Consider the following 25,190-nt stretch of genomic DNA (forward strand, 5'->3'; position numbering starts at 1 on the left):
AAAGTCTACAGCTAAAATCATGCTCAGTGGTGGTTGAGTGTTTCACCGTAAGATCAGGAAAAAGGCAAAGATGTCTGTTCCTACCACTTCTATGGGTAGTTTTGCTCTACTGCGAAATAGGTTTTCCCTAAAAACAAGGTGCTGTTAAAAATCACAGGACTTACAGGGAAAATGCATTAAGGGCACAAACCCAAAAGCTTTATTAGTGATGAAAAAGATAGGGACCTAGTAAAAGCACAGTTTTACGTAGGTTAAATGGTTATATACATAAATACTATAATAAGTTTGGCACTTTATCTTGAAAAAGACTAAGTTTGCTTGTAGAGATGAGGTTCGGAAGGGTTTGCAGCTTGTCAGTTATTGTGAAGTGGTGGAAGGAAAGTTATCAAATCAGACAAAATTGTAGCATCGAATGTGGGTGAGTATAGCTTGTAATATGAATTGAGGTAGCAGATCTGTTGCTGAGATGTGTGTATTTTGTGGCTCAGTTTAGCTGTGTGCAATTTCTTTGTTCATTTAGTATTTCTTGTGGACAGTATTTACAAAAGTAAATGTGAAATTCACATTGTTCCAGTTGTTCCCTAATACATCATTTGCTTTGGAACAAATCCAAAGAACTCGAACAGTTTAAATATATACATAAATGTATGTGGTATGTGTGTGTGCTCTCTTTCTCTCCATCAAATAAATAAAGTCTTAAAAAAAAATGAAAACATGTTCACAAAAGACTTGTACACTAATAGCCACAGTGTGGATACAGTTTTTTTTTTTTTAATTTTATTTATTTGTTAGAGAGAGAAAGCGCACAAGCAGGGGGAGCGGCAGGCAGAGGGAGAAGCAGGCTCCCTGCTGAGTCAGGAGCCCAATGTGGGACTTGATTCCAGGACCCTGGGATCAGAACCTGAGCCAAAGGCAGACGCCTAACTGACTGAGCCACCCAGGCGTCCTTCTGGATAGAGTCTTAATGTCTACTAACAGGTTTTTGGGTGAACAGACTGATTTATCAATCCAGTGGTACGTATAGTACTCAACAGCAAAAGGGAACTAACTATACATGCAGTAACATAGATGAATTTCAAAAGCATTATGAGAAGAAGTGAAAGATGCTAGATTACACAATCTTACCTAATATGATTCTATTTGTATGTGATTATATTACAGGCAAAATTAATCTTGTGATACAAATTAGATCAGCTAGGTGGGTCAAAATAAGGGAACTGATTGCAAAGAGCACCAAAGAACTTTTTTTTTGGTGTGATGGTAATATTTTATAACTTGTTTGGGCTGACACTTATGCAGTGTTAATTTATTTAACTGTACACTTAAAATTTCTGCATTTCACTCTGTGAATTGTATCTCAATGAAGTTGACTTAATTTACAAAGTTTATTGAGAAAGCACAGGAGAGAACAGTCATGGTCTCTGCCTTGTGGAGCTTAAGAATAGTATGATCTAGGGGCGCCTGGGTGGCTCAGTCCTTAAGCGTCTGCCTTCGGCTCAGGGCGTGATCTCGGTGTTCTGGGATCGAGCCCCACATCAGGCTCCTCTGCTGGGAGCCTGCTTCTTCCTCTCCCACTCCCCCCCGCTTGTGTTCCCTATCTCGCTGGCTGTCTCTCTCTGTCAAATAAATAAATAAAATCTTTTAAAAAAAAAAGAATAGTATGATCTAAGAATATAAATGATATTGTAGAGTCAAGTATATGAACGTTGTGAACTTAACCTACACTTGGGAAGTAAGAAATTTCCTGGAGGAAGTGATGTCAGAACTGAACCTGAAGATGGAGGAGGATATTTTTGGGTAGTTGTGTTAAGTGGTCAAATGATGGGCAAGGAGAAAGAGTGTTCTAGGCAAAGGAGATATTTTGTGCAGAGGCACAGAAATGAGAGAGTATGACTGAAAGAATGTTTGAGCAGGTGACAGATAATCAAGATCATTGGAGCAGAGAATGTGTGTGTGAGAGAAGGGAAAGAAAATGGAATATGTGAAGTGGGAGCAGGAGATTATGATGACGAACTTAGCAGAAGATGTAAATCATTTAGAACCTTGAAGGCTTCGGATGAAGTTTGATTTTATTCTAGAAGAGCAGAGCAGCTGAGGGAGAAGATCTGATTTGCATTTTTGGAAGATCCCTGTGACTCCAAATGTGAAAAATGCATTAAAGGTGTTAAGATTTGGGGCATGGGACCCAGCTGCAAGGTTTTTCAGAAATGTCAGATAGTTGTTAGTTTGTACTAGGAAAGCAGCTCTGGGAATGTTGAAAGTGAATGGATTCAGATCTGTTTAAGATGTGGACTCAATAGAACTTGCTTGAATGTAGGAGATAGGGAAGAGGAGTCAAGGGGGGGAACTTATTTCTTTACTTTGGGATTTGTTGACGTCTCCTATGCCTAATGGCATATCTCCTAGATTAATGAATGTAGGTTACTAGTCATGAGAAGGATCTTGGCTGGAGACAGATATTGAGACTTTTATTAGTCTGGAAATGATGTGGAAGTAGGTAAGCTTATGAAGGTGAGTATGTGGAATGAAAAAAAGCAATGAGGTGCTAGACTAGACACTTGAAAAATACCAACATTTGGGGCTCCTGGGTGGCTCAGTCAGTTAAGCAGCTGACTCTTGGTTTGTCAGGTTGTCATCTCAGGGGATCGAGCCCTGTGTCAGGCTCCACCCTCCCATGGAGTCTGTTGGAAATTCTCTCCCTCTTCCTCTGCTCCTCCCCCCCCCCCCCATCCCATCAAATAAAATAAATAAATAAATAAAATCTTTTTAAAAAACCAACAACAACATTTAAGGAACGGTGCCAGAATAGGCTTTTGCAAATGAGAATGAGAAACAGAGAAAAATAGGTGTGGTGTCACAGACTTGAGGATGACTGCTTCAAAGAGTATATTCAAATGTGTTAGATGTTTGGTGAGGACTTAAAACAAGGACTGGAAGGTATCATTGTTGACCTTCAAGACAGCAGTTTGCAAGAGTGGTGAGGGTAGCAGACAGATTGTGTGGATAAGAGCTTGATTGCCAGCTTGGTCACCTTAAAGGTTGGCTCTGCAGGGGAGAAGAAAGAGGACTGTAGCCAGAAGGAGGTTGAGGTTGAAGGAAGTTTGTTTTTCTTTGGGTGCTTGTTTTATTTTTAGGAACGGCTAATGAGAAACAGTGATTAGAAAAAAAATGGTTACAGATAATTATAGGAAGAAACAGGAATAATTAATTGAACTGGGTTTCAAAGACTCACAAAATGGAATCTAGCAAACACAATGGGAGATATTCCTTAGATTGTACCAGGAGGGAAGCAAATGATTGGTTGAAGGTAAGTTTGTAGATTAGATCTTGGTAAAATTAGAAGATTTAGGAAAATTGGGGCACCTGGCTGGCTCTTGGAGTTGTGCAACTCTTGATCTTGGAGTTGTGAGTTTGAGCCCCATTTTGGGTGTGGAGATTACTAAAAAATAAAATCTTAAAAAATATATATATAAGAGAATCAAGAAAATTTAACATTTTAGTGCTGATTTTAGCATTGATTCCATTTACTTTCATAGCATATTCTTTCATCCTGAAAATTATATCCTAGAAGATATATTTGAAAAATCTCCTCCCTTTCCATCCCCTCGTGCACACATACCAAAGTGATCTTGGAAAGAAATTTTAAGATTTTATAAAATAAGGCTTTAAACTACGGCCTTGTATTTTCCCTTTCAGAATGCTGAGTCTATTAAAGGTGACTCAACAATCAAATAAAGTTACATTGCTGTGTATGTTAATTTGCTTATTTTGCCGTAACAAAATACCACAGACTGAATGGCTTAAACAAGAGAAATTTATTTTCTCACAGTTCACAAGGCTGGAAAATCCAAGATCAAGGTCCAGCAGTGTTCAGTTTCCGGTGAGGATTGTCTTCCTGTTGTGCAGTTGGTTTCCTTCTCTCTGTGTCCTTATATGTCCTTTCCTCCTTGTGTGTGGAGAGAGTGAGTGAACTCTCTGCTGTCTTTTCTTATAAGGACACTAATCCAATTAGATCAGGGCCCCACCCATATGAACTCATTTAACCTTATTTGATTCCTTAGGGGTCCATCTCCAAATACAGCCACACTGAGGATTAGGGCTTCAACATGAGAATATTAGAGGGATACAAACATTGAGTCCATAACATTATATTAGCAACTCCTGCATTTTTTAATGGGATATTAGATTCTTTATGGATCATATGGAAAATTTTTGTTTGTTTTGCCCTCTTAATAGAATTTGAAGTATTTTTTAATTGAGGTATAATTGACATACAGCATTATATTTTAACTGTGCAACAAAATGATTTGATATTTGTATATATTGCAAAAAGATCACTAGTTAACATCCATCACCATACGTAGTTATAAATTTTTTTTCTTATGAGAATTTTTAAGATTTACTCTCTCAGCAACTTTCAAATATGCAGTACGGTATTATTAACTATAGTCATCAAGCTGTACGTTACATCCCCATGACTTACTTATTTCATAACTGGAAGTTTATATCTTTTGATCCCCTTCATCCTTTTTGCCTAACCCTCCACCCCTGCCCCTGGCCAACTATCAGTTTATTCTCTGTATCTATGAGCTTTATTTTTCCCCCTTTTAAATTCCACACATAAGTGAGATCATTATGGCATGTGTCTTTCTCTTTCTGACCTATTTCACTTAGATAATGCCTCAGGGTCCATCCATGTTGTCACAAATGTTGAAATCTTGTTCTTTTTAATGGTTGAATAATATTCCATTGTATACATATACTATATCTTCTTTATCCATTCATCCATCAATGGACAGTTGGGTTGTCTCCATGTCTTGGCTATTGTAAATAATGCTGCAGTGAACATGGGATTGCCTATATCTTCCGAGATAGCAATTTCGTTTCCTTTGGATAAATACTTAGAAGTGGAATTGGCTGGATTATATGTATTTTATTTTTTAAGTTTTGGAGAAACCTCCGTTCTGTTTTCCATAGTGGCTGCACCAGTTTATATTCCATCAGTACAAAGGGTTCCTTTTTCTCTACATCCTCATCAACATTTGTTATTTCTTATCCTTTGATCGTAGCCATTCTAATAGGTGTGAAGTAGTATCTCATTGTGGTTTTGGTTTGCATTTCTCTGAGAATGAGTGATGTTGAGCATGTGTGCCTATTTGTCATGTGTATGTCTTCTTTGGAAAAATCTCTGTTTAGATCTTCTGCCTATTTTTTAATTGGAGGTTTGGTTTTTGTTGATGACTTGTATGAGTTCGTTATATGTATTTTGGATATTACCCCTTTACTAGATATATGATTTGCAGGTATTTTCTCCTCTACGGTAGGTTGCCTTTTCATTTTGTTGATGGTTTTCTTAGCTGTGCACAGACTTTTTAGTTTGTTGTTGTCCTACTTGGTTTTTTATTTTTTTGCTTTTGGTGCCTTTGCTTTTGGTGCTGAGCTTGCAGTATTATCAATAAATTGAAAGGCTTTTTTTTTTCCCCACTTGTAAGTAGTTTCAGTTTAGTATTGTTCGTTTATCTATAATCAGACTGTCTGGATTAATATTTTAATTAAAGAACACTGCTAATAATATCTAAGTAAATTGTACTTTCCAGATTACTTCTGTAAAAGTGAAATTAGATCAGTTTATCAGGCATTGTGACTTGGAAGATTCTTGAAAGCAAATAAACATGGTGTTAATCTCACTACCTTTATTTGCAAGAATTTGTTTGGACTGAAAAGATATGCGCTTATACACAACTGCTAATGTAACTAAGAAGATACTAGAAGTGTAATGAATCGAGAGTCTGTATGAATCTTACGGTGAAGCTTTAAAAAAAGATTTCCTGCTCTCACCCCAACCTAATCATGGAAGGAGGAACATCTCATACGTAGGAGATGAGGGGGCTTTGACTGAGACATCTGTCACTTTTTTCATTGCCACGGTTAATTCAGTTGCTGTGACTGCCTACGTAGATATTTCCTCTTTCAGTTACTGCTCTCATATTTCCTTTGAATTCATTTCATTAAATAGTTTGCTTTTCTCCTAGATAGAGATGTAGAATATTCTGTTGAAACATATGTATACAAATACCTGCACTCTCCTGATTAACCCTCATTTGCAGTTGAGACTAGTTGTTTGTAATTGTCAGCTATCAATTATGGGTGTCCCCATTGGTCAAGTTTAGAAACCTGCAAAACAATGAAAATCTGGGAAAAGCAAAACTTCAGTACTTTCTCTGATTTTGGATCCACTGGGAATAGCACCTGTACTGAAGCAACACTAGAAAATGGTGGGGTTTTCCCCCCTGATTTCTCAAACCACTGTTTTGAGAGATCCTAACTCCTTTTTTTCATAATCAGATTGTATACAGTTTTAAGAAATTCTAACAGTACATAAATTTAAATAGATCATAAATTCAAACTACATGAAAATAATATTTTCTTTGGAATGTGAACTTTCATGTTTTTTGCCACTCATACATACCCAAAATGGACAATTAAATTTACTAGCAGCATAGAGAACTGTACAATATCCAAAAGAGCCATTCTAAATTTAGAGATCAAGTATAACAAAGTTAAAGTTTTCTTAAATAGAAATAATTATTATAATGCTAATCCATTTGAATATAATAGAATTGATATGATGTACATTTTATTGTTTATCCTGGTCAGGAGGTCAGGCCAAATCCTTTCAAGCTAGCCTAAGCAAATACTGCTGATTGTAAAGTTGATTAAGGCAGGGACCGACTCTCTGCCATCCATATCCTCTCCTATCTTTTAGTTTTGCCTTTCTCTCTCTCATACTCTCCTTTTGCCTTTTCATTTTTACAGACTTTTATATTTTCTCATATTCTTTACCCTTGTGTGCCTGTGTCTGAAAACAACTACCTTCATTCTTTATGGATTTTTAGTTCAAGAGCACCATGAATCTAGAATCACTTTGTACCTAGAAGGACGGTTTGATTGTCTCAGGTGTTTCCCTCTCCTCCAGGCAGCTGTGACCAGTGGGTAGTTAAATAGTGGCTTACCTTTTTACTCAGCAGATCTATGAGATCAGACTCATTAAAACAGAAGGAGATATGACTGATTATTTGCATCTAAAAAAAATATACTTTAGAAAATAGCAATAGGTGGTCAGGTGCCCTTTTTGGCTGGAGGGCGTATTCTTAAGTTTCCTAGTCATTTTCGAGCTTTCCATCACTTGGATAATTTAATGTTGTCTCTTAATAGTGTCCAAATAGGCTATAACTAAATGCTTTTTTTCCCCTGCCATTATTATTTGTCTCAGTTTTTATCAAAGGACTTACAGAACCATAACTTTTTGGTAAAAAAATGTTTGAATATAATTATTTTAAATATTCAGGTCTTATGGAGGAAGTGGTATTGCGTAGTAGTTAAAAACTGGGACTCTTGAGTCAGAATAATCCTAGCTTGACCACATAGGACTCTATCCGCTCTCTGAGCATTTTAAGTAATTAGTTAATTAATTTTTTTTATCTGTGAAATAGCAATAATACTTTTTACCTTAAGGATTGTTACGAAGATTAAATTACATAGTCCATATAAAAAGTATTAGTGCAGTGTCTGTCACACAATAAGTGTTTACTGTTGGCTCTTATTATCTTTCTTTTTTCAGTGAAAAGAGCATTAGTCATCTCATTTACATAACTGCTTATCTGCCCAGTGATCGTTGCCTCAACTGCCTAAAAGGTTTAGTGTAGGTATAGGATGTAAATTTAGCTATTTGACCTTAAAAGCTACATTTTAACAGCTTTCTTAAGGTCTGATTGACCTGCAGCAAACTATACACATTAAAATGTGCACTTGATAAATTTATACTACAATTTATGTATTCATTTGCCTATTGACATTTAAGATGTTTCCTGGTTTTGGGCTGTTACAAATAAAGCCACTGTGAATATTCACATACAGGTCTGTGTGTGAGTAGATGTTTTTGTTTCTCTTAGGTAATTGCCTAGTTGTAGAATGACTGGATCTGATGGTAGGTATATGTTTACCTTTTTTAAAAAACTACCAAACTGTTTTCCAAAGCGGTTGTCCTGTTTTACGTCCTCACTAGCAGTATATGTCAGTTCTCTTCCACATTCTTGTCAGCACTAGATACGGCCATATCAAAAAGCATTTTTAAAGTTATTACTCTTCCATATCCTTTTTTTTTTCTTTTATGTTGATTTAAAACATAAGGATTATCTGGAAAAAATACAAAATATGCCAGGTAGCTAAAGATTTTTAACTTAAAACTTAAAAAGTATTTGGAATTGTACTTTAATCTCTTTACTGGGAAGTTAAAAGATGGTTTGCTAAAGATGTTGGATAATTTGGGGAGATACAGTTCTTTAAGAAGCTAATTTTCTAATATGTGTACCTGTTTTATGTGTGTATTTTTTTTCCTTTGGTAGAGTTTTCCAGAAAAGGACCTTCTGCACTGTCCATCTAAGGATGCAATTGAAGCTCATTTTATGTCTTGTGTGAAAGAAGCTGATGCATTAAAGCATAAAAGTCAAGTTATCAATGAAATGCAGAAAAAAGATCATAAGCAGCTCTGGATGGGATTACAAAATGGTAAATATAGCAGTTTAATTTCTGACTACCACTTTATAAAGTATGAAATAACTGTAATTCTGTGAGTAATTGGTACATCTTAGAATTGGTGGTACAAGTTTAAATTCCAGCCTCTACACATAAAATTTTGCAAAGAAACTACCTTTAGTGATCACTTACATTGTACTCTTCCAACATCCTTCTCTTTCTGGATTTTCTAGCATTAGAGTTGCTTTGCCCATAACATCAGATGGTATAAACTTCCTGTGTTTAGCTTCTGGAGAAAGTGCTCTTATTGCTAGTCATGATCTTTCTGGAATTACAACTGAATACCTTGTGTGTGAACCAAAGTACCTCCCCTTGGGTAGGGCACAAACTCCAACCCCTGCTTTCTCAGAACAGTAAGACTTGCTTTGTACTTGGATTCTGTCTCTCCTGGCTGGGATTTAGAATATAAACTCAGGGGAAAAGCTGAGATGAATCTGCAGCTCACCTCCATCTTTTAGAGATCATAGTTCCTTAATCTTGCCTGCATTGTCTTCCAGTGCCTTCAACACAGTTGTTTTACATATAGGTAGCCAGCGTTTTGCATGGGTCCAGTATGCATGAATTTCACTTAACATGCTTTAGTTAAATACCACGTCCTTAACAATATGGTTCAAATTTTACTTGCTACCGTATATTATCTGAAATTACATAAAGTACAAACTGTATTGCTAGCTCTTTAGTCCGTGAGTCATTTAACAGCAGATATGCATCATTATCAAAGACCAGTCACATCACTTTTTTCAGTGTCTGTGAGTGAATCATCATTACTCATCTGTTATTTAGTTTACCCACAGATAGCAAAGCATGTAGTTGTGTTGCCTCCTTGTCTCCGGTGATAAGCCCATATAACATTTTCTAAAAGTGCATAATTGAAAGAGGGAATTGACCAAGAAAGATGAAAGTATGGCAAAGAAACAAAAAGTGATAATGCTGACAGCAACATTTTACTAGAATAATGGAATTATAGAAGAAACAACTGACTGTGGGAATGTTGACACTACCGCCTTTTGAGAGACTAGATATGCAGCCACAGGAATTTAGTGAAGGTGAACTTTTCCACATGAATGAGGTAGGTCGTTGTGACGAAAAGGGTGAATTTATCCCAGAGAAAGGGGTGCTGAAACTTAGCATTAAAGGATCTCTCAGAGATATTTCATGACGTCGGAAGTGCACATGGTAACATGTTTGGAATTTGATCCAGACTTAGAAAGGAATATGACAGTTCGGCAAGGTTTAGGAAAGATGCTTCCTTGTAGGGTATGTGTCAATAAAACAAGCGCTATTCAAACCATGCTTAAAGTTTTTACAGAGCTATTGAATTCTCAGCATTTCTAAGGTTTTAAATTACAGTGTACTAAGTACATTAGTTTTATTTACTTTATTCATTTTCTTACACATTTATAACTGACAGAATTTTTAATGTTTGGACAATTTTTAAAGATCACACCATTGATTATTAAGATCACTTTGCATAGTTTCATGGTCTCTTTTCCAGTCCTGCACTACTGTGTAAAGCAAGGACTGCCTATGTTTTATCCATCTTTTATAGTTGTTTTTGGATAGAGAATTAGTCCAATATAAGCTGAACTTTCACGGCAATAACTATAATAAAATAGAATACCCACCTTCATCTCCCTATCCCCCCAGGAAAAAAAACATAATTTTAAAAAATGTGATCCATTTTTATCTTTTGGACTGACTGTATTATTACCATGTCAAAGAGGTGTTTGTGGTTATTTAGTATTTGTTAAAGTTTCATTATGCATGCAAAACAGGGCATTATCGGAGACTTCAGTAATGCAAAAAGTATATATTTTATGACACTGTGTAATCTAAATTAAATTTTCTCATTTCTTTTAAGTCTCTTAGTTTTGAGTTACATGGAGTTGCTCCTTAGTTTTATATTTGTATGTCTGGTATTTCTCAATTAGATTATAAGCTCTGCAAAGGTAGGCCTTTTGCCTTTTGTATTTTACTGAGTATACAGATTCCTATAAATAATTAAGAGTTTACAACCCTTTTAGAAGGTGTACTTTTTCCTTTTTCTTGCTGGTTATTTGAAGATGAACTGAAATTTTAGGAGACTTGTGAATAAGAGGATAACCTAAGTGGAAGAAGGCCAAATCTTACCAAGAAAACAGGGATCTGAGAATAATTTGGCTTCAGAATTGAAGTAAATAATTTTAATGGCTATTTAAGTAGGTGTTCTTGGAATCTATTGTGAATGTGGTGAGTCTGCAATAGAGAGCTCTGGGATTCAGCAGAGGTTTCCAAAAATGATTCAAGTATTTCACTTGGGGCATTGGAGGCTTGGGCGTGGTGGGTGGTGGTTAAGAGTTGGTTAGGGACACCTGGGTGGCGGAGTCAGTTGAGCATCTGACTTGGTTTCAGCTCAGGTCATGATCTCAGGTTCGTGAGATCAAGCCCCGCATCGCTCCACACTCAGTGCAGATCTCCTTGAGATTCTGTGTCCCTCTCCCAATGCCCTTCTTGCTCATGCTCTCTCTCTCTCTCAAATAAATAAATAAATCTAAAAAAAAAAAAAAAGTTATTTAGTCTCAGCTCTCCTAGCAGCTCCATAGGGCACCTCACTCAATTCCTTTGAGCTCGTTTCTTTACATGTAAAACAAGAGAATATCTGCTGTGTTCTTTTATAGGTGTCCTGGAGGCTTTAACAAAACACTAATACAGTGTATGTGAAAGTGCGTGAAAGGAAGTAAAGTTGTCTTGATAAAAACAATTGTTGAGAAGTCACTTTGAGACCCTAGAACAGGGGTTGGCAAATTATGGTCATGGGCCAGCCACCTATTTTTGTAAATAAATAAATATTAGAACCCTTCCACACCCATTTATTTGTGTATTGTCTGTGACTGCTTTCATGCTACAACAGCTGAGTTAAATAGTTCTGACAGACCCAGACCATGTGGCCCATAGCCTAAAATTTACTCTCTGACCCTTTTAGAAAACATTTGGCAGCTCATAGAAGGTTGACCAGATCAACAGCTCACATTTATCGTTGACCTAAAGCATGACTTAAAATGTCACATTCAGAACTTGGTATAACTTAATGTATCGGACTTAATCTGCCTTCATTGCTATTTTTTGGCATAATATTCCTTTTTTCCTATTTTGTCTTAGCTCCTATTCTTTCTCGGATAGACAACTGTTTTAAAGTTAGCATTGCTAAGTTAAATTTTATTAAATTTAAAAAAGAGAAAAATATTTTTATTAGCTATAAATTTTTTTTTTTTTTACCTATTATGTTTGATCTTGTTTGTATTGGTAATGATTGAGCTTACACTCAAAATCTTCTGTGTAATATCCTATGGGTACTGGAGACCTTGGTAGTTTATTTATTCTACTTTTAAAAAACTAAAATATTCATTTAGGAAATTTCTGGCTAGGTAAATGTTGTTGGTGGAAAATATATTTTGGGAGCATCTGGGTGGCTCAGTCTGGTTAAGCATCTGCCTTCAGCTGAGGTCATAATCCCAGGGTCTTGGGATCAAGTCCTGAGTTGGGCTCCCTGCTCAGCAGGGACTCTGCTTCTCCTTCTGCCACACGCCCCCCCCCCCCGCCAAACCCTCGCTCACATACTTGCATTTTATTTTAAGGAAAATCTTTAAAAAACATATATATAGTTTGGGATAAAAGGCTGAATGTTACCTACATTAAAGTAAATTGGTGAAAGGTGGGTGTAATAGTGCCTTCTGCCTGCAATGCCCTTTTCTTTCTTTTTGTCTAATTCCTACTTATGTTTTAATGCTCATCTCTGTTGTCAACTGATACATGAAGCCTTCTTTTAAAAATGTTTTTTAGCCAACAAATATTTATAGAACATCTAAACATGAGCCTGACACTCTGGTAGGAATTAGTGATCATCCAGCAGTGATAAAACAGCCATGCACCCTGTCTTCATGGAGCTTATGGTGGCGTGGAGGTAGAATTATCCATGTTTTCATGCTGTCATGCCTCCTTGTCCATTTATATGCATTTTTGCTCTCATATTTTATCACTCTCTGGTGTAGTTATGGTTTATGTAATTCTGCTAGAATATAAATTTCTCCTGGTTAGAGTGTATTGTACATTTTTGAATCCCTAGCACCCAGTCCAGTCTTAGGCATAGAGCAGATAAAATAAATACTAACTGAATGACTATTTTACTCCTTTTTAATACTATAAGGAAATAATATTAACAGCCTTTTATAAATAGCTTAATACTACTATAAAATAGAGGAAGTGTTTTGTTTGAATTTATTTACAGAAATCCAAAAGGAGGTCCTATTAATTTGTGAAGACAAAGGTATTTCACCTTTTGGTTTGTATAATTGTAAATTGGTCAAAGTTGAGGCATAGCAGATGGTAAATTTATTTCATTCAGAACTGCACCTGTAGATCATAGCAACTAAACAACTATTTAAACAGTTTTTGAATACTTTCAAATGCTAATTTTAATTTTTCAGATCTTTGTGAAAGAGAAATAAGAAAAACTTTTGAAACCAAGAAAACTCATTTAAGACATACTGTGCCTTTCAGTGTTTTTTATGAGTTTCCATTTTAGATATAAAAGTATTTAACCTCCTTGTGAAACCAAGTTAATGACCACAAAAAAGAAAAGAAAGTAACATTTTTATTAGTTATGAGGCTGTTGTCACTACATGTGTAGGCTCTTTTCTATTAAATGTCAAGCTGTTTTTCTTATAAGCTAGAGATTTGAAGAAATTTCTAAAAACTATTTTTAACATAATATATGACTTAATTTTCAGCCTTGGTTTTTTGAGTGTACTAAAAAAGGAAAGATAACATTAAATAAATTCCATAGTCCTTCAAATAAATCTAAGTTTTGACTGCCAAATTTGTTGAAAATTTACATCACTCAGTTATTTGGTATTGTACCATTTTAACCTAAAACTGGTTTTTAAGAGGAAAGTGATTAGTGAAGGGTGATTTTTATAGCAAGTCATGATATTTTGAAAATACTTTTGTTTGCTAGGTGATGTAAAGATAATTGCAGTGGTTTTAGCTCTTTGGAGGCTTGTATGATAGAGGCAGTTGGGTGGGTTGTAATTGCATTGCTTTGTTTTTATCAGTTGCATATAGTAGATTAGGTATTGGACTGACGATCTGTTGGTCTGAGAAGAACCTGATATTCATCTCATATCAGTTGCGTGGTCTGGCAAATCACTTTCCTCTGTACGCTGGAGTTCCTTATAAATGTGAATGTGGTAAGACTTCCCAAGACTTGCATTCAAGGACTATAAAGTGGTGCTTCCATATACCTGGATTCTGACGAGTAGATGTTTTAAGCTGATTCCAAAGGACTTCTTGGAAGAAGAATTACTGTTGATACTCTCTCTCTCCCCCTGCTCCCTCTTTCTCCCTTCTCCTTCCCTCCCCTTCTCTTTCCTTTTCCCTTTTCCCTGTTCCCTTCTTCCCTCTCCTTTTTCTCTCTCCCTCTCCCTGTTCCTTTGAAGCAGGACTTAGGTGGTAGGTAACTTTCCTGAAATGAGTTTGGTGTCATAGAAAGAGTGCTAAAACAAAGAGAGAAGAGATTTTAAGACTTAACTCTGTATCTTGAAGCTTTAATTTCTATGATTTTGTTACAGTATCAGATACTGTTCTAGGTGTAGGTGGTGTGGAAGGAGATTCCTAAGTAGAACCTTGAACCCTTTTTCTGAATGAAAGGTTACTATTTGGTAAGCTTTCTGTTTGTCTTTAGCAAAATTCAGATTTTTACCAGTCATGAGAACACTGAGCCTCCATTGTATAAATAAGAACAGAGAAAATAGTATAATGAGCTCCCACTATGTGTCACCCTGCCTCAGCAGTTAGCAATATGTGGCCAGTCTTGTTTCATCTATTACTTCTTACCCTTCCCTCACTCTGAGTTTATAGGAATTTTTATTCTTTAATCCACTGCCACCAGTATTGCTTATAGATTTATATCCTTCATAGATTTTATACTCTGATATTTAATCAAGTCTCGGAAACAACATTCATTATAGGAGAGTCATGCCCAGATCCTGGTAGTTTGGTTCAGTCATTATAAGAACCTGTTGTGTGCCTGTCACTGTGCTAAGCACAGGGGCCACTGGGGTGCATGTGACAGGCATGGTCCTTCCTTCAGAGTATACAGTCTATTAAGGGAGCCAGACATTAAACAGATAGCCTCTAAATAATTATTACATTTATAGCTTGAGTTGTAGAAGAAAGAGGAAGGGATAGAGAGCAGGGTGGTCATGATGAAAGTGTTCCAGGCACAGGGAATGATCTGGGTTAGGCAGAGAAGCAGAGAGCTTAGAGGAGACCATTCTCACTAGAGCATGGTGATCAAGAACAAGAGTGAATAGTAGCAAACTGTCCAAGTTAGGCCTGGCATTGCAGATTAGAGTGAGACCTTATCTGTTCAGGGCTTTATAGGCTATTTTAATGATACTGAATTTAATCCCCAGGAATTGAGGTGGGATAGATAAGGGACTACTGAAAGATTTTAAGCAAGAATATGACAGAATCAGATTTTCTTCTTAAAGGTGTCTCTTTGGGTGCAGTATGTTAATGAATTTGAAGAGAGCAAACATGGAATTAAAAGACTGCTAGGGGAGTCTATTCTAGTGGTTAGATGAGACATGGCAATTGTTTATAAGTGGTGGCCTTGAGGATAGAGAGAAATAGGTAGATTTGAGAAATATTTGAGATAGAGAATTGTTAAGACTATTTGGTTGAATGCGACAGGTAATAGAATGAGAACTGTCAAAGTTGATTCCTAGATGTTGCAGAAACTATTGAGTGTGCCTAACTACTTTTACCGCAGCTTACACGTATTATCCAAAAGTAGATCTGTGCTGTATTGTTACATTTAAGGTACCACTTTTTAATGCTCAGTCCCTTTATATAATTAAAAAAAATTTTTTTTAAGATTTTCATTTTAGGTGATCTCTGCACCCAACGTGGGGCTTGAACCCACAACCCCAAGATCAAGAGAGGATCAAGAGTCTTACCCTCCACAGACTGAGCCAGCCAGGCACCCCTCCTTAATACTGTTGTAAAAGGGAATGTAGGCCACTTTGATGCCGTACATATTTTTAAATGTCTGCTGATTTCTGCTAATACTGTTTTACTTTCTGAAGGCCGAAAAACAAAATTTTGCTGATGATTGACATCAGGCTTACTGGTTGATAACATCCACTCATATTTTTAAGTTGAAACATTTGCCTGTCTCCTGACCTCAAGCACCTCTCCCATTGTTCATTGTTTCATGAGATTATTGGCTTTGGTTTTGTAATCCTTTTAGTTCTTTTAATGTCTTCTGAAGTAATTCCCCTTCATCTGAAGACTTGCATCAACTTAAAGCAGCATACCTACAAAAGCACAGTACCTGCTCTTATTTCTGAGCCTGTAGAGGCATTGTTTTCACTTCAGCTATATTTTTTCACTTTCTTCTTTGAAGATCATTCTGTGTTGGAGAAGATGGAAGCTAAACGGAAGTCCAATAGTTGACCTTTCTCTCTGTCTTTTAATATGATACTGTCTTCCCCAATAATTTTTTCCATGTGTTCTTTCTTTGCCAAACATAGTTTATGAAGCTCATTTTGTTTTCCTTATTATTTTTTTATAAGCCTCATCTTAGGCTTGGTGTTGGCCTTCCTGCTACTCTTACATGTTCCTTGTATTAGGGTTCTCCAGAGAAATAGAAGCAATTTTAAGAATATATACATAAAAGGGGATTTAGTATGAGGAATTGGCTCATGATTATGGAAGCTTAAAAGTCCTATGATTTGTCCTCTACAAGCTGGGAATCCAAGAAAGCCAGTCACGTTATTCAATCTGAGATAGAAGTCCTGGGTACCAGGGGAGCCAGTGGTATAAATCCCAGTCCGATGGGATGAGAAGATGAAATGAGTTGTCTCAGTTTAATCAGTGGGGCAGGAAAAGAGTGAATTCCTTCTTCTTCCTTCCCCTTCCTTTTGTTCTGTTCAGTTGCTCAACTGGGCAGTCTACTGAAAGTTCACCTATTCAATTACTAATCTCATTTGGAAACACCCTCACAGTCACACCAAACTAATGTTTAATCTGGGCACTTCATGGCCAGTCAAGTTGACCCATAAGATTAACTATCACATTCCTGCTATAACTTGGTCCATGTTTTATGGGTGTCATTTTAATGTGAATTCATTGAATTCATTCAGTTAATGTTACTGAATCTATGCTGGAGATAAAGCAGTGAACAGAACAGACTGATATGCCTACTCTTATGCAACCAAAATTATTGTGGGAGAGAAAGATAAGAAGTGTGTGTGTATGTGTGTGTGTATGCGTAGTGTAGTATGTATGTACATATATATATATATTTCTTATCTGTGTATATGTATATATACGTAAAATATTTTTATGTGTTGTATGATAATAAGTCCTATGGGAGAAAGTAAAGCAGGGAAAGATGAGAAAGAACTGTATTGGGATAGAGCTTTCCTATTTTAAATAGAATGGTCATGGAAGGTCTCACTGAGTTTGTGACATTAAATAAAGATGCGAAGTAGCACTATGCATTTATCTAGGGTTAATACCTTCTGAGGAGAGGGAACAGCAAGGGCAAAGCCCTGAGGTGGGAGAATGCTAGGCAGTTTTGAAGAAATCTAATCCTATTTATAGCTTTTTGAAGTTATAGATAATGTAAGGTTTTTTTTCTGGGATACCCCTTCTTCTCTAGTCTTCTTATCATATTTTCCCTCTACCTTTATAGTCTCACTTTTTTTTTAAACATTCTGTGTAGCAAAAATGACACTTTTTTTTTTTTTAAAGATTTTATTTATTTATTCGACAGAGAGAGAGACAGCCAGCGAGAGAGGGAACACAAGCAGGGGGAGTGGGAGAGGAAGAAGCAGGCTCACAGAGGAAGAGCCTGACGTGGGGCTCGATCCCAGAACTCGGCGATCACGCCCTGAGCCGAAGGCAGACGCTTAACCGCTGTGCCACCCAGGCGCTTTTTTTTTTTTAATCTAGCTCTTTTCATAAGTCTCTTGGGACACAAAGGTCCTTTTGGCAGTTGATTTTACATTATTTTGAAAACAATAAACAAAGTGTTAAGAATAGATACCGGGAGGAATTAGACCTATTGATATTAAGATGGTTAGGGAAGACCTCTTTGAAGAGATATTTACCCTGAAATCTTAAGGATGGGAGAGAACCAATCATTTCAGGGAATAACGTGTTTCAAGGACATGAGGCAACAAAGAGTTTGGTATGTTTTAAGGAACTGAAAGAAGGCCACTGTGTCTTGGAAAATAGTGACCAAGAGGGAAGGGTGACATGAGATGGGATTGGAGAGATGGGAAAGAGCTAGATGATGTAGGGCCTTGAATAGGCCAATGAAAATAATTCAGTGGGAAGTGCAGTGGGAAGCCTTTGGAAAATTTTTAAGCAGGAGAGCGATGAGATACAAAAATGATGTAAGAGCATTGTCTTCTGAACAGAGAATGGAAAAGATGGAGCCAAGATTGGTGGAGAAGCCACAGTAGTAGATGCAGATATAAGAGGATGGTGGCCTCTAGGGTGATGATGGTTAGAGATGGAGAAAAGTCAGTAAAGTAGATTTGAGGTTTGTTCTGGAGGTAGAATGGACAGACTCTATTACTAGATTGGCTGTCAGGGTGAAAAAAAGGGAAAGAATCATTTCCGGATTCCAATTGGGACAGCTAAATGGATAGTGGTTCTTTATACTGTGATATGAAATAAGTAGATGGAGAATAGGTTTGGGTTGAGGGACAAAGCCATTGAGAAGGTCAGCTTTGAGGCTAAAAGTTTGAGCTGTCTCTGAGACATTGATGTAGAGATACATTGCGTTAGGTATTGCTAGAGTTAAGTGTTGTGAGCGTGTGTCAGTAGATGGAGATGGGTTAATAAATTCTAATTGAATGCTGCAGTGTCTGATTTCATACTCGTTTACTTTCATAAGTGCCATCTTTGTTATTTCATCTTTAAGGATATGACAGTTAATGTTCCCAGTGATACAAGGCAGTGAAATATGGAGCAATTCCATATATTCCTGATGTTTGGCAGTTCTTTATATCCACTAACCATTGTGTGTTTTCCTTTCTGCAAACAGCTGAGTTAGTCATTTCCATTATTTTGCCTACAATACAGGAAGGTGAATAAATTCAGTGTAAAGCTGTGTGTGTGGCATTCAAGAATCTACAACTTTGTGAGAAAGTTGCTTAAAGCAAATTTGTAACCTGCTTGAGCGTTCAATTAAGTTTTACTGTGGAACAGACAGGCATTTTACTCTATTATATTACGTCTTTTAAATCAGTCTCCGTGTTCTACTTTCTGTAATTAAAAATAATGATGGAAATCTGAAAAGTTTATGTATTTGTGTTTTAATATAAAGCTATACAGATACTTAGTTAGACTTCTGGAGAAAGATTGCTTATGAAGTTACATGATTTAAATGAATAAATAAATTTGGTAATGATTTGGATCATAGCCTCTTACAGTTCTTTGGGTAGACTTGGCAGTGAACATCATGAATAATAAAACTTGGTGAAAACATTTAGACGGTTATTTCATAATATGCTACACATTATCCTAACATAAGTTTATTGGAAAGAGTCCATTAATGCCAGTGAATGGTTGTATGTCCCAGAATTCACCAGTGGTAGGGAATATATTTTGTATATGAGATACAGTTGACATATATATAAATCTGTATAACTAGGTTGATTATGTAAATTCTGATTACTAATTGAAAATGCTTTTAGGGAATTTTTAGTGTTACAGGAACACAAAAATTTAGTTTGTCTTTTCCTTTTAATTTCAAACCATCTACAGTAAAATGACAGCTTTATCATATCTTTTATTTATATTTGATCCAGTTAAAAAACTTTCTTGAAATTTATACCTCCTAACATACTGTCATTTTTTTTCCTATAAAGTAAGTGTGGGAAGGTTTAAGAAGCTTTTCCTCCACTATATAGAGGAAAGGCAAACAAACACTTGTCTCATAAATGATTTTCACAGTTGGAGTCATGGCCTTTCACTACTATTTAAATTTATAGCACAATTCCTCTTTAAAAAAAAGAAAATTATACACATGCAGGTATATATGCATATGTAGTTTATTTTGTTTTTTAAATGAATATTTTGTTTTGAAACTTAAGAATTTCATGATTTAAAAGAACAGAAAACCCCAGAGGTACTTAACTTGCCTAATATTTTTTTTTGTTTTGTCCACTAGCTCCTCATCACTTTTCTTAAGAGTTCTATTTCTCAAAGTGTAGACAGTTGGGTCAGAAGCATCCCCATGACTTAGGAACTGATTAGAAATGTACCCTAGACCAACTGAATCAGAAACTCTGGGCTCCCAGCAAAAGGTCCCAGCAAGCTATGGTTCCACAAGCCCTCCAGGTGACTGTGATGCACTAAAGTTTGAAAACCTCGTTTTCTGGAGCAGGATTTCTCAACGTTAGCAGTATAGGTATTTTCGGGTGGGTAATTCTTTGGTGTTGGGGCAGTGGCAAGGAGGGAGCTATCTTATGCATTGTGGGGTGTTTGGCAGCATTCCTGGTCTTTCTACCCCCTCACTAGATGCCAGTAGCACACTACTCCCCACTCTCTATCATGACATTAAAAAATATCTCCAGACATTGCAAAATATCCCCCTAGGGGCAAAATTGACCCATTTGAGAACCACTGCTCTAGAGAGAAGTGATACAGAGTTAATGGGTGATACTGCTTCTCCTCGAGAATAGCAGTGATCACTTACTGAATACCCAGTTTTCTGTGGTGGGCATTTTACGTGAATTATCATTGTCGTCAGAGCAGCCTTGCAAGATGTGTTTGAAGGTCTGTCGCCTGGGCCAACCCATTTATGAAGTTTCTCATCTGTTTTGCCAGCCCAACCCTTGAGAACTAGGATGTTCGGTTGTTACTGAAGCATTTAGGGTGTATTTGGAACAAAAGGAATTTGGCATGTAAATGAAATAGAGTTCTTTTAACCAGTTAACTCTTCTTATCTTAAATCTAGTCATGTGAACCTCTTATTGTAACACTCAGCCCTAATTGTTTCTGGATGGCAATGATTTTATTTTTGCTGTAGTGACTATTAAATAACAAGTGAATCAATAGCATGCTGTCATTTCAGTGAGACTAATAGTGCTTACGTTTTTAAAGTAACATGTGTCGGTTAGCGCAGTCGTTAAGCGTCTGCCTTCGGCTCAGGGCATGATCCCGGCGTTCCGGGATCGAGTCCCACGTCGGGCTCCTCTGCTGGGAGCCTGCTTCTTTCCCTCCCACTCCCCTGCTGTGTTCCCTCTCTCGCTGGCTGTCTATCTCTGTCAAATAAATAAATAAAATATTAAAAAATAAATAAATAAATTAACATGTGTCTTCTGTATTTTTCCTTTTCCCTCTTTTGCTTCCTTCGGTCTGCCTTTCCAGCTCCCTGTGGGGCACCTGTTGTAGTTCTGCATATCTTAGCACTTCTTTCCTTCTCCCTTACCTCTCATTTACTTTGACCTAGTCTCTGACTCATTCCTTCTTTATCTTTTTGGGTCTGAATGGCCATATATTTACATTTTAGTTGAACAATTTGTAATTAATGCCAAACAGTGTGTTGCCTGTTCCCAGATATCTTTTTCATGTACTTTTTAACAGAGACCTACAAATTGCTTTATTGAAGATTTCAGAGTTTCAAGCCCCTTCTTCCCCACACTCCTACCCCCATCCCCATGACATTCTGTTTACTCTGTCTCTGCCTGTGCAGACTAGTTTTGTAGTGGCTGTGGTAAGGAGTTTTCGATGTCAGAATTCTGTGTATTAAATGATTTAGTTCTTTCTTGAACCAAAGAAGTGAATATGGCTCTAAAGCAGTGCTAATTTCTTATTATTCATTGCATGTCTCTTCTCCTTTATCGCTTTAGAAACTGTAAAAGATTCAGAAATTCTTTTATGTGAAAATCACATTTAAATATTATTAAACTGTGCCAGTGTTTTAATTAGCAGTCAGAGAGTTGCAAGATTTTAACCCCAAAACTAGAAATTACTCATAAAAAACATGAGTGCAGGGGCACCTGGGTGGCACAGCGGTTAAGCGTCTGCCTTCGGCTCAGGGTGTGATCCCGGCGATCTGGGATCGAGCCCCACATCAGGCTCTTCCGCTGTGAGCCTGCTTCTTCCTCTCCCACTCCCCCTGCTTGTGTTCCCTCTCTCGCTGGCTGTCTCTATCTCTGTCGAATAAATAAATAAAATCTTTAAAAAAAAAAACAAACATGAGTGCAAAATAAACACATTTTTTTATCTAAAATACAGTATGTTCAGTCAAGTCTTGATTATTATCTTCAAAGTGGCTTTCTACATAAGAAGCATTACTTGCTACAGGGTCCCTTTAGGATCCAAGCTATCCTTGATTCCTCGCCTTTTTTGACATCTGGTTTCTTTCTTTCTTTCCCAGTAGAAGGGTATCAATAAAATATCCCACACAGCATTTTTAATCGGAGATAATTTCATAAAAGATTCAGCCAAAAAGACTTCATTTTAAATTACTGTAAGCCACACTGACAGCTAAACTTCAAGATTCTGTGGCTCTTTTTCTTAAGCTAGTTTGGTTTTAAATATACTACTTGGGGGGCGCCTGGGTGGCACAGCGGTTAAGCGTCTGCCTTCGGCTCAGGGCGTGATCCCGGCGTTATGGGATCGAGCCCCACATCGGGCTCCTCCGCTAGGAGCCTGCTTCTTCCTCTCCCACTCCCCCTGCTTGTGTTCCCTCTTTCGCTGGCTGTCTCTATCTCTGTCGAATAAATAAATAAAATCTTTAAAAAAAAAAAAATAATAAATAAATAAATAAATATACTACTTGGATTTTTTTTCTACAGGTGTTATGGTATTAACGTGCATTGACTTTCCAGGTATTTTAAGGTGAAATTACTTTTATGTAGGATTGTAAAACTCTATGAAAACATCTTTTACATATTTTTTGTAAGATAAAAAGTATTGATATTTTTCCACTGAAAATATAAGAGGTGGAAGAGAGGGGACAGTCAGTGGAAATCTAATATCTAGGAAGTAGGAAGAGAAGACAATTCCATAACCTTACTGAGTTAAGGGGAAAGGTATTACATTTAGAAGTTTTGTCACCAATATTTTTATAAGAACTTATTTTTAGGTGTTATTACACTCAAAAGAATACTCTGTGGGATTTAGACATTTGATTTATAAATTAGTTGAGAAACACTAGAATAGAACAGTAGAATAATTTCAGATATTAGTAATATCCTCTATTTTACCCTTAGGATTCGTAGAAGTCCTTATTAAATTTTTTACCTTGTAGGATACATTGTGTATATGACTTATCACTAAAAGCTGCTGAATACATTTAAAATAATAGTATTTAGTCCAAAATAAATTCATTATAGGAAATAATAAAATGTATAAAGTGTTGTGTGGGCCCTATTTTTTGAGGTATGTATATAATTTTAAGAATCAACCTTGTTTTGGCAGTGAGTTATAGTAAATTAATTTTGCAGTAAATGCCATCTAAATAATTCTTTCAGCTAAAAATTGAACTATGAATGCATATTCTAGTTTCAGTCATCCTTGTCCTTGTCTTCTTTTAGGAGGTAGTTCCCAACCGAGTGATGTTTTCCGTCGGTTATCACAGTGCATTTCTCCTTGTTCTCATTGAAAAATTGTGCCTTGAATGAACATGTTGAAGCAAATAGTATTTGTTTTTGCAACACCCGCTGCTAAGTGTTCAGTTTTGTCATCTACAGCTGTGAAAGGAGACAAGATTTGTTAAACTGTTACACTTGACACTACTGTGAATTCTGAAGTCCAGAACTGTGGCGTTTTCGAAAATATAAACATTTCCATTCATTAATAGTTTCCCAGGTTCCTGTTAATTATAGGTCATTATAGGTCAGTGACTCAGCTTGGAGTTTTACCAAGCAAGCAGTGTTTTTATTTATAGAAATACAACTGAAAGTTTCCCATGATATGATATCATATCCCTGAGAGTCTACTGGCCCGATGATGTCAGGTAAATAATTTACCTGCTTTGAACCTCCATTTCCTCCTGTGTAAAATGAGGATAACTATTCAGTAAGTTGCTGTGGAAACCAAATAATATGAAACCTGTAGAGGGTTTTAAAAATAGCTAAATTCTGTACAAGTATGTTATTACTAATAAAACCCCCCTCTGAAGTCTTAGTATAATCAGAACCCACAACTTTTCGCTCTAGCTTCACTTCAGTGTTTTGTTTTGTTTTGTTTAATACCACTTCTTTACCAGCCTAACCTCTAACATGCTTTTTACTTAAGCATCTGTCACTTGGTTATCTGCCATTTGAAGAGATGGGGGTGGGGCGGAGAGGGCTTGAACCATTAACACTGCCAGTGCAAGATAAAGGACAAATCAGACCTATTAGAAATTGTGATAATTTTACATATGTCAGTTTGGCTTCTCCAACTACATATTAAGTGGAGGAAAGAACCTATTGTGTACTTGTTTTATTTTGTTTTATTTTTTAGTTTTGTACAGCTCCCAGTACTCAATTAGGTACATAAAACGGAGCAAATAGTTTAATAGATTTAACTCTATGCAGATCCTACAGAGTAGAAACTTGTTTGAGTGCACCATTCCTTCTGTCAACTGTTTTACCCTTTCTTTCCTCTTCTTTCCCTAAAATTAAACTGGAGATTCATAATATGAACCATTTGCAAATGGGGAACTTTTTGTAAAGGGGTATTTTTCATGTACTTACCATGGAGAGGTTAGATGGATTTGAAATAGAACAGAATTTATCTGGAATTATATTGCATTTACTAAAGTCTTGTGATGTCCTAGGCCTGGATGTTTTTGTATGTGTTATCTCAGTAATTTCTTACATGAATTAGATAAACATTATCAACTTTGAAAACAAGGAAATGAGCTCACAGAGCTAGTAAGAGATGGGACAAGGATTTGAACTTAGATTTCTGATTCTAAAATGGTTGTGTATTCCATTACATCTGGGGGTTATTACCTCTGGCTACATATTAGAATCATCTGGAAGTTTCTAAAAAGTACAGTTGCCAGGGTATCTGAAATAATTGGTCTGGAGTGGGTCCCTGACGTTTGTCTTTTCTTAAAGCCCTCAGGTGATCCAATGAGCAGCTAAAGCTGAGGAATGTTGCACTGCACTTGGTATCTGCTGACCACTGGTGCCCCCCCCCATTTTTATAAGCTTTTGTTATTTGTCAGTGAGTATTAATAGGATTTTCTCATTGAAAGCATGCAGGGTTTGTATTAGAATAAAGACAGAATATCCTGCATAGTAAGTATTGCAAAGTAACAGTAAATATAATGGAGTATTTTTTTTTTCCTCTGTCAGTCTTTCAAAAATTAAAATAGATTTTTGTTTTGTCTTAGGATTCTGGTGTGCTCTCTGAAGTGAAAATGAGCTTGATTACTTGTTGAATTTGTTTCTGGCCCTCTGACTTTAGGAAAGTGATAAACTGTAGTTTAGTCTAAGAGGAAAAACATTTTCTCAATTTACAGTAGCTTTGAAAGGTAATAAATCAGATTATTGGTTATAAATCTATAGGTGATTTACACAGGGAAGCAT

The 25,190-nt window shown here is 36.5% G+C and overlaps 1 protein-coding gene across 2 annotated transcripts in view; it reads left to right on the forward strand.

Annotated features, from left to right (window-relative positions):
- ATG5 (autophagy related 5) overlaps window positions 1-25,190 on the forward strand; it is a 124,254-nt gene that overhangs the window by 35,530 nt on the left and 63,534 nt on the right. For both annotated transcript variants that reach the window (XM_026511715.4, XM_048225910.2), the window contains one exon: window positions 8,406-8,568. In XM_026511715.4, the coding sequence (XP_026367500.1) occupies window positions 8,406-8,568 (163 nt within the window). The remainder of the gene's footprint in view (window positions 1-8,405; window positions 8,569-25,190) is intronic.

Source organism: Ursus arctos, unplaced genomic scaffold (genome assembly GCF_023065955.2).
Source record: "Ursus arctos isolate Adak ecotype North America unplaced genomic scaffold, UrsArc2.0 scaffold_13, whole genome shotgun sequence".
Taxonomy (NCBI): Eukaryota; Metazoa; Chordata; class Mammalia; order Carnivora; family Ursidae; genus Ursus; species Ursus arctos.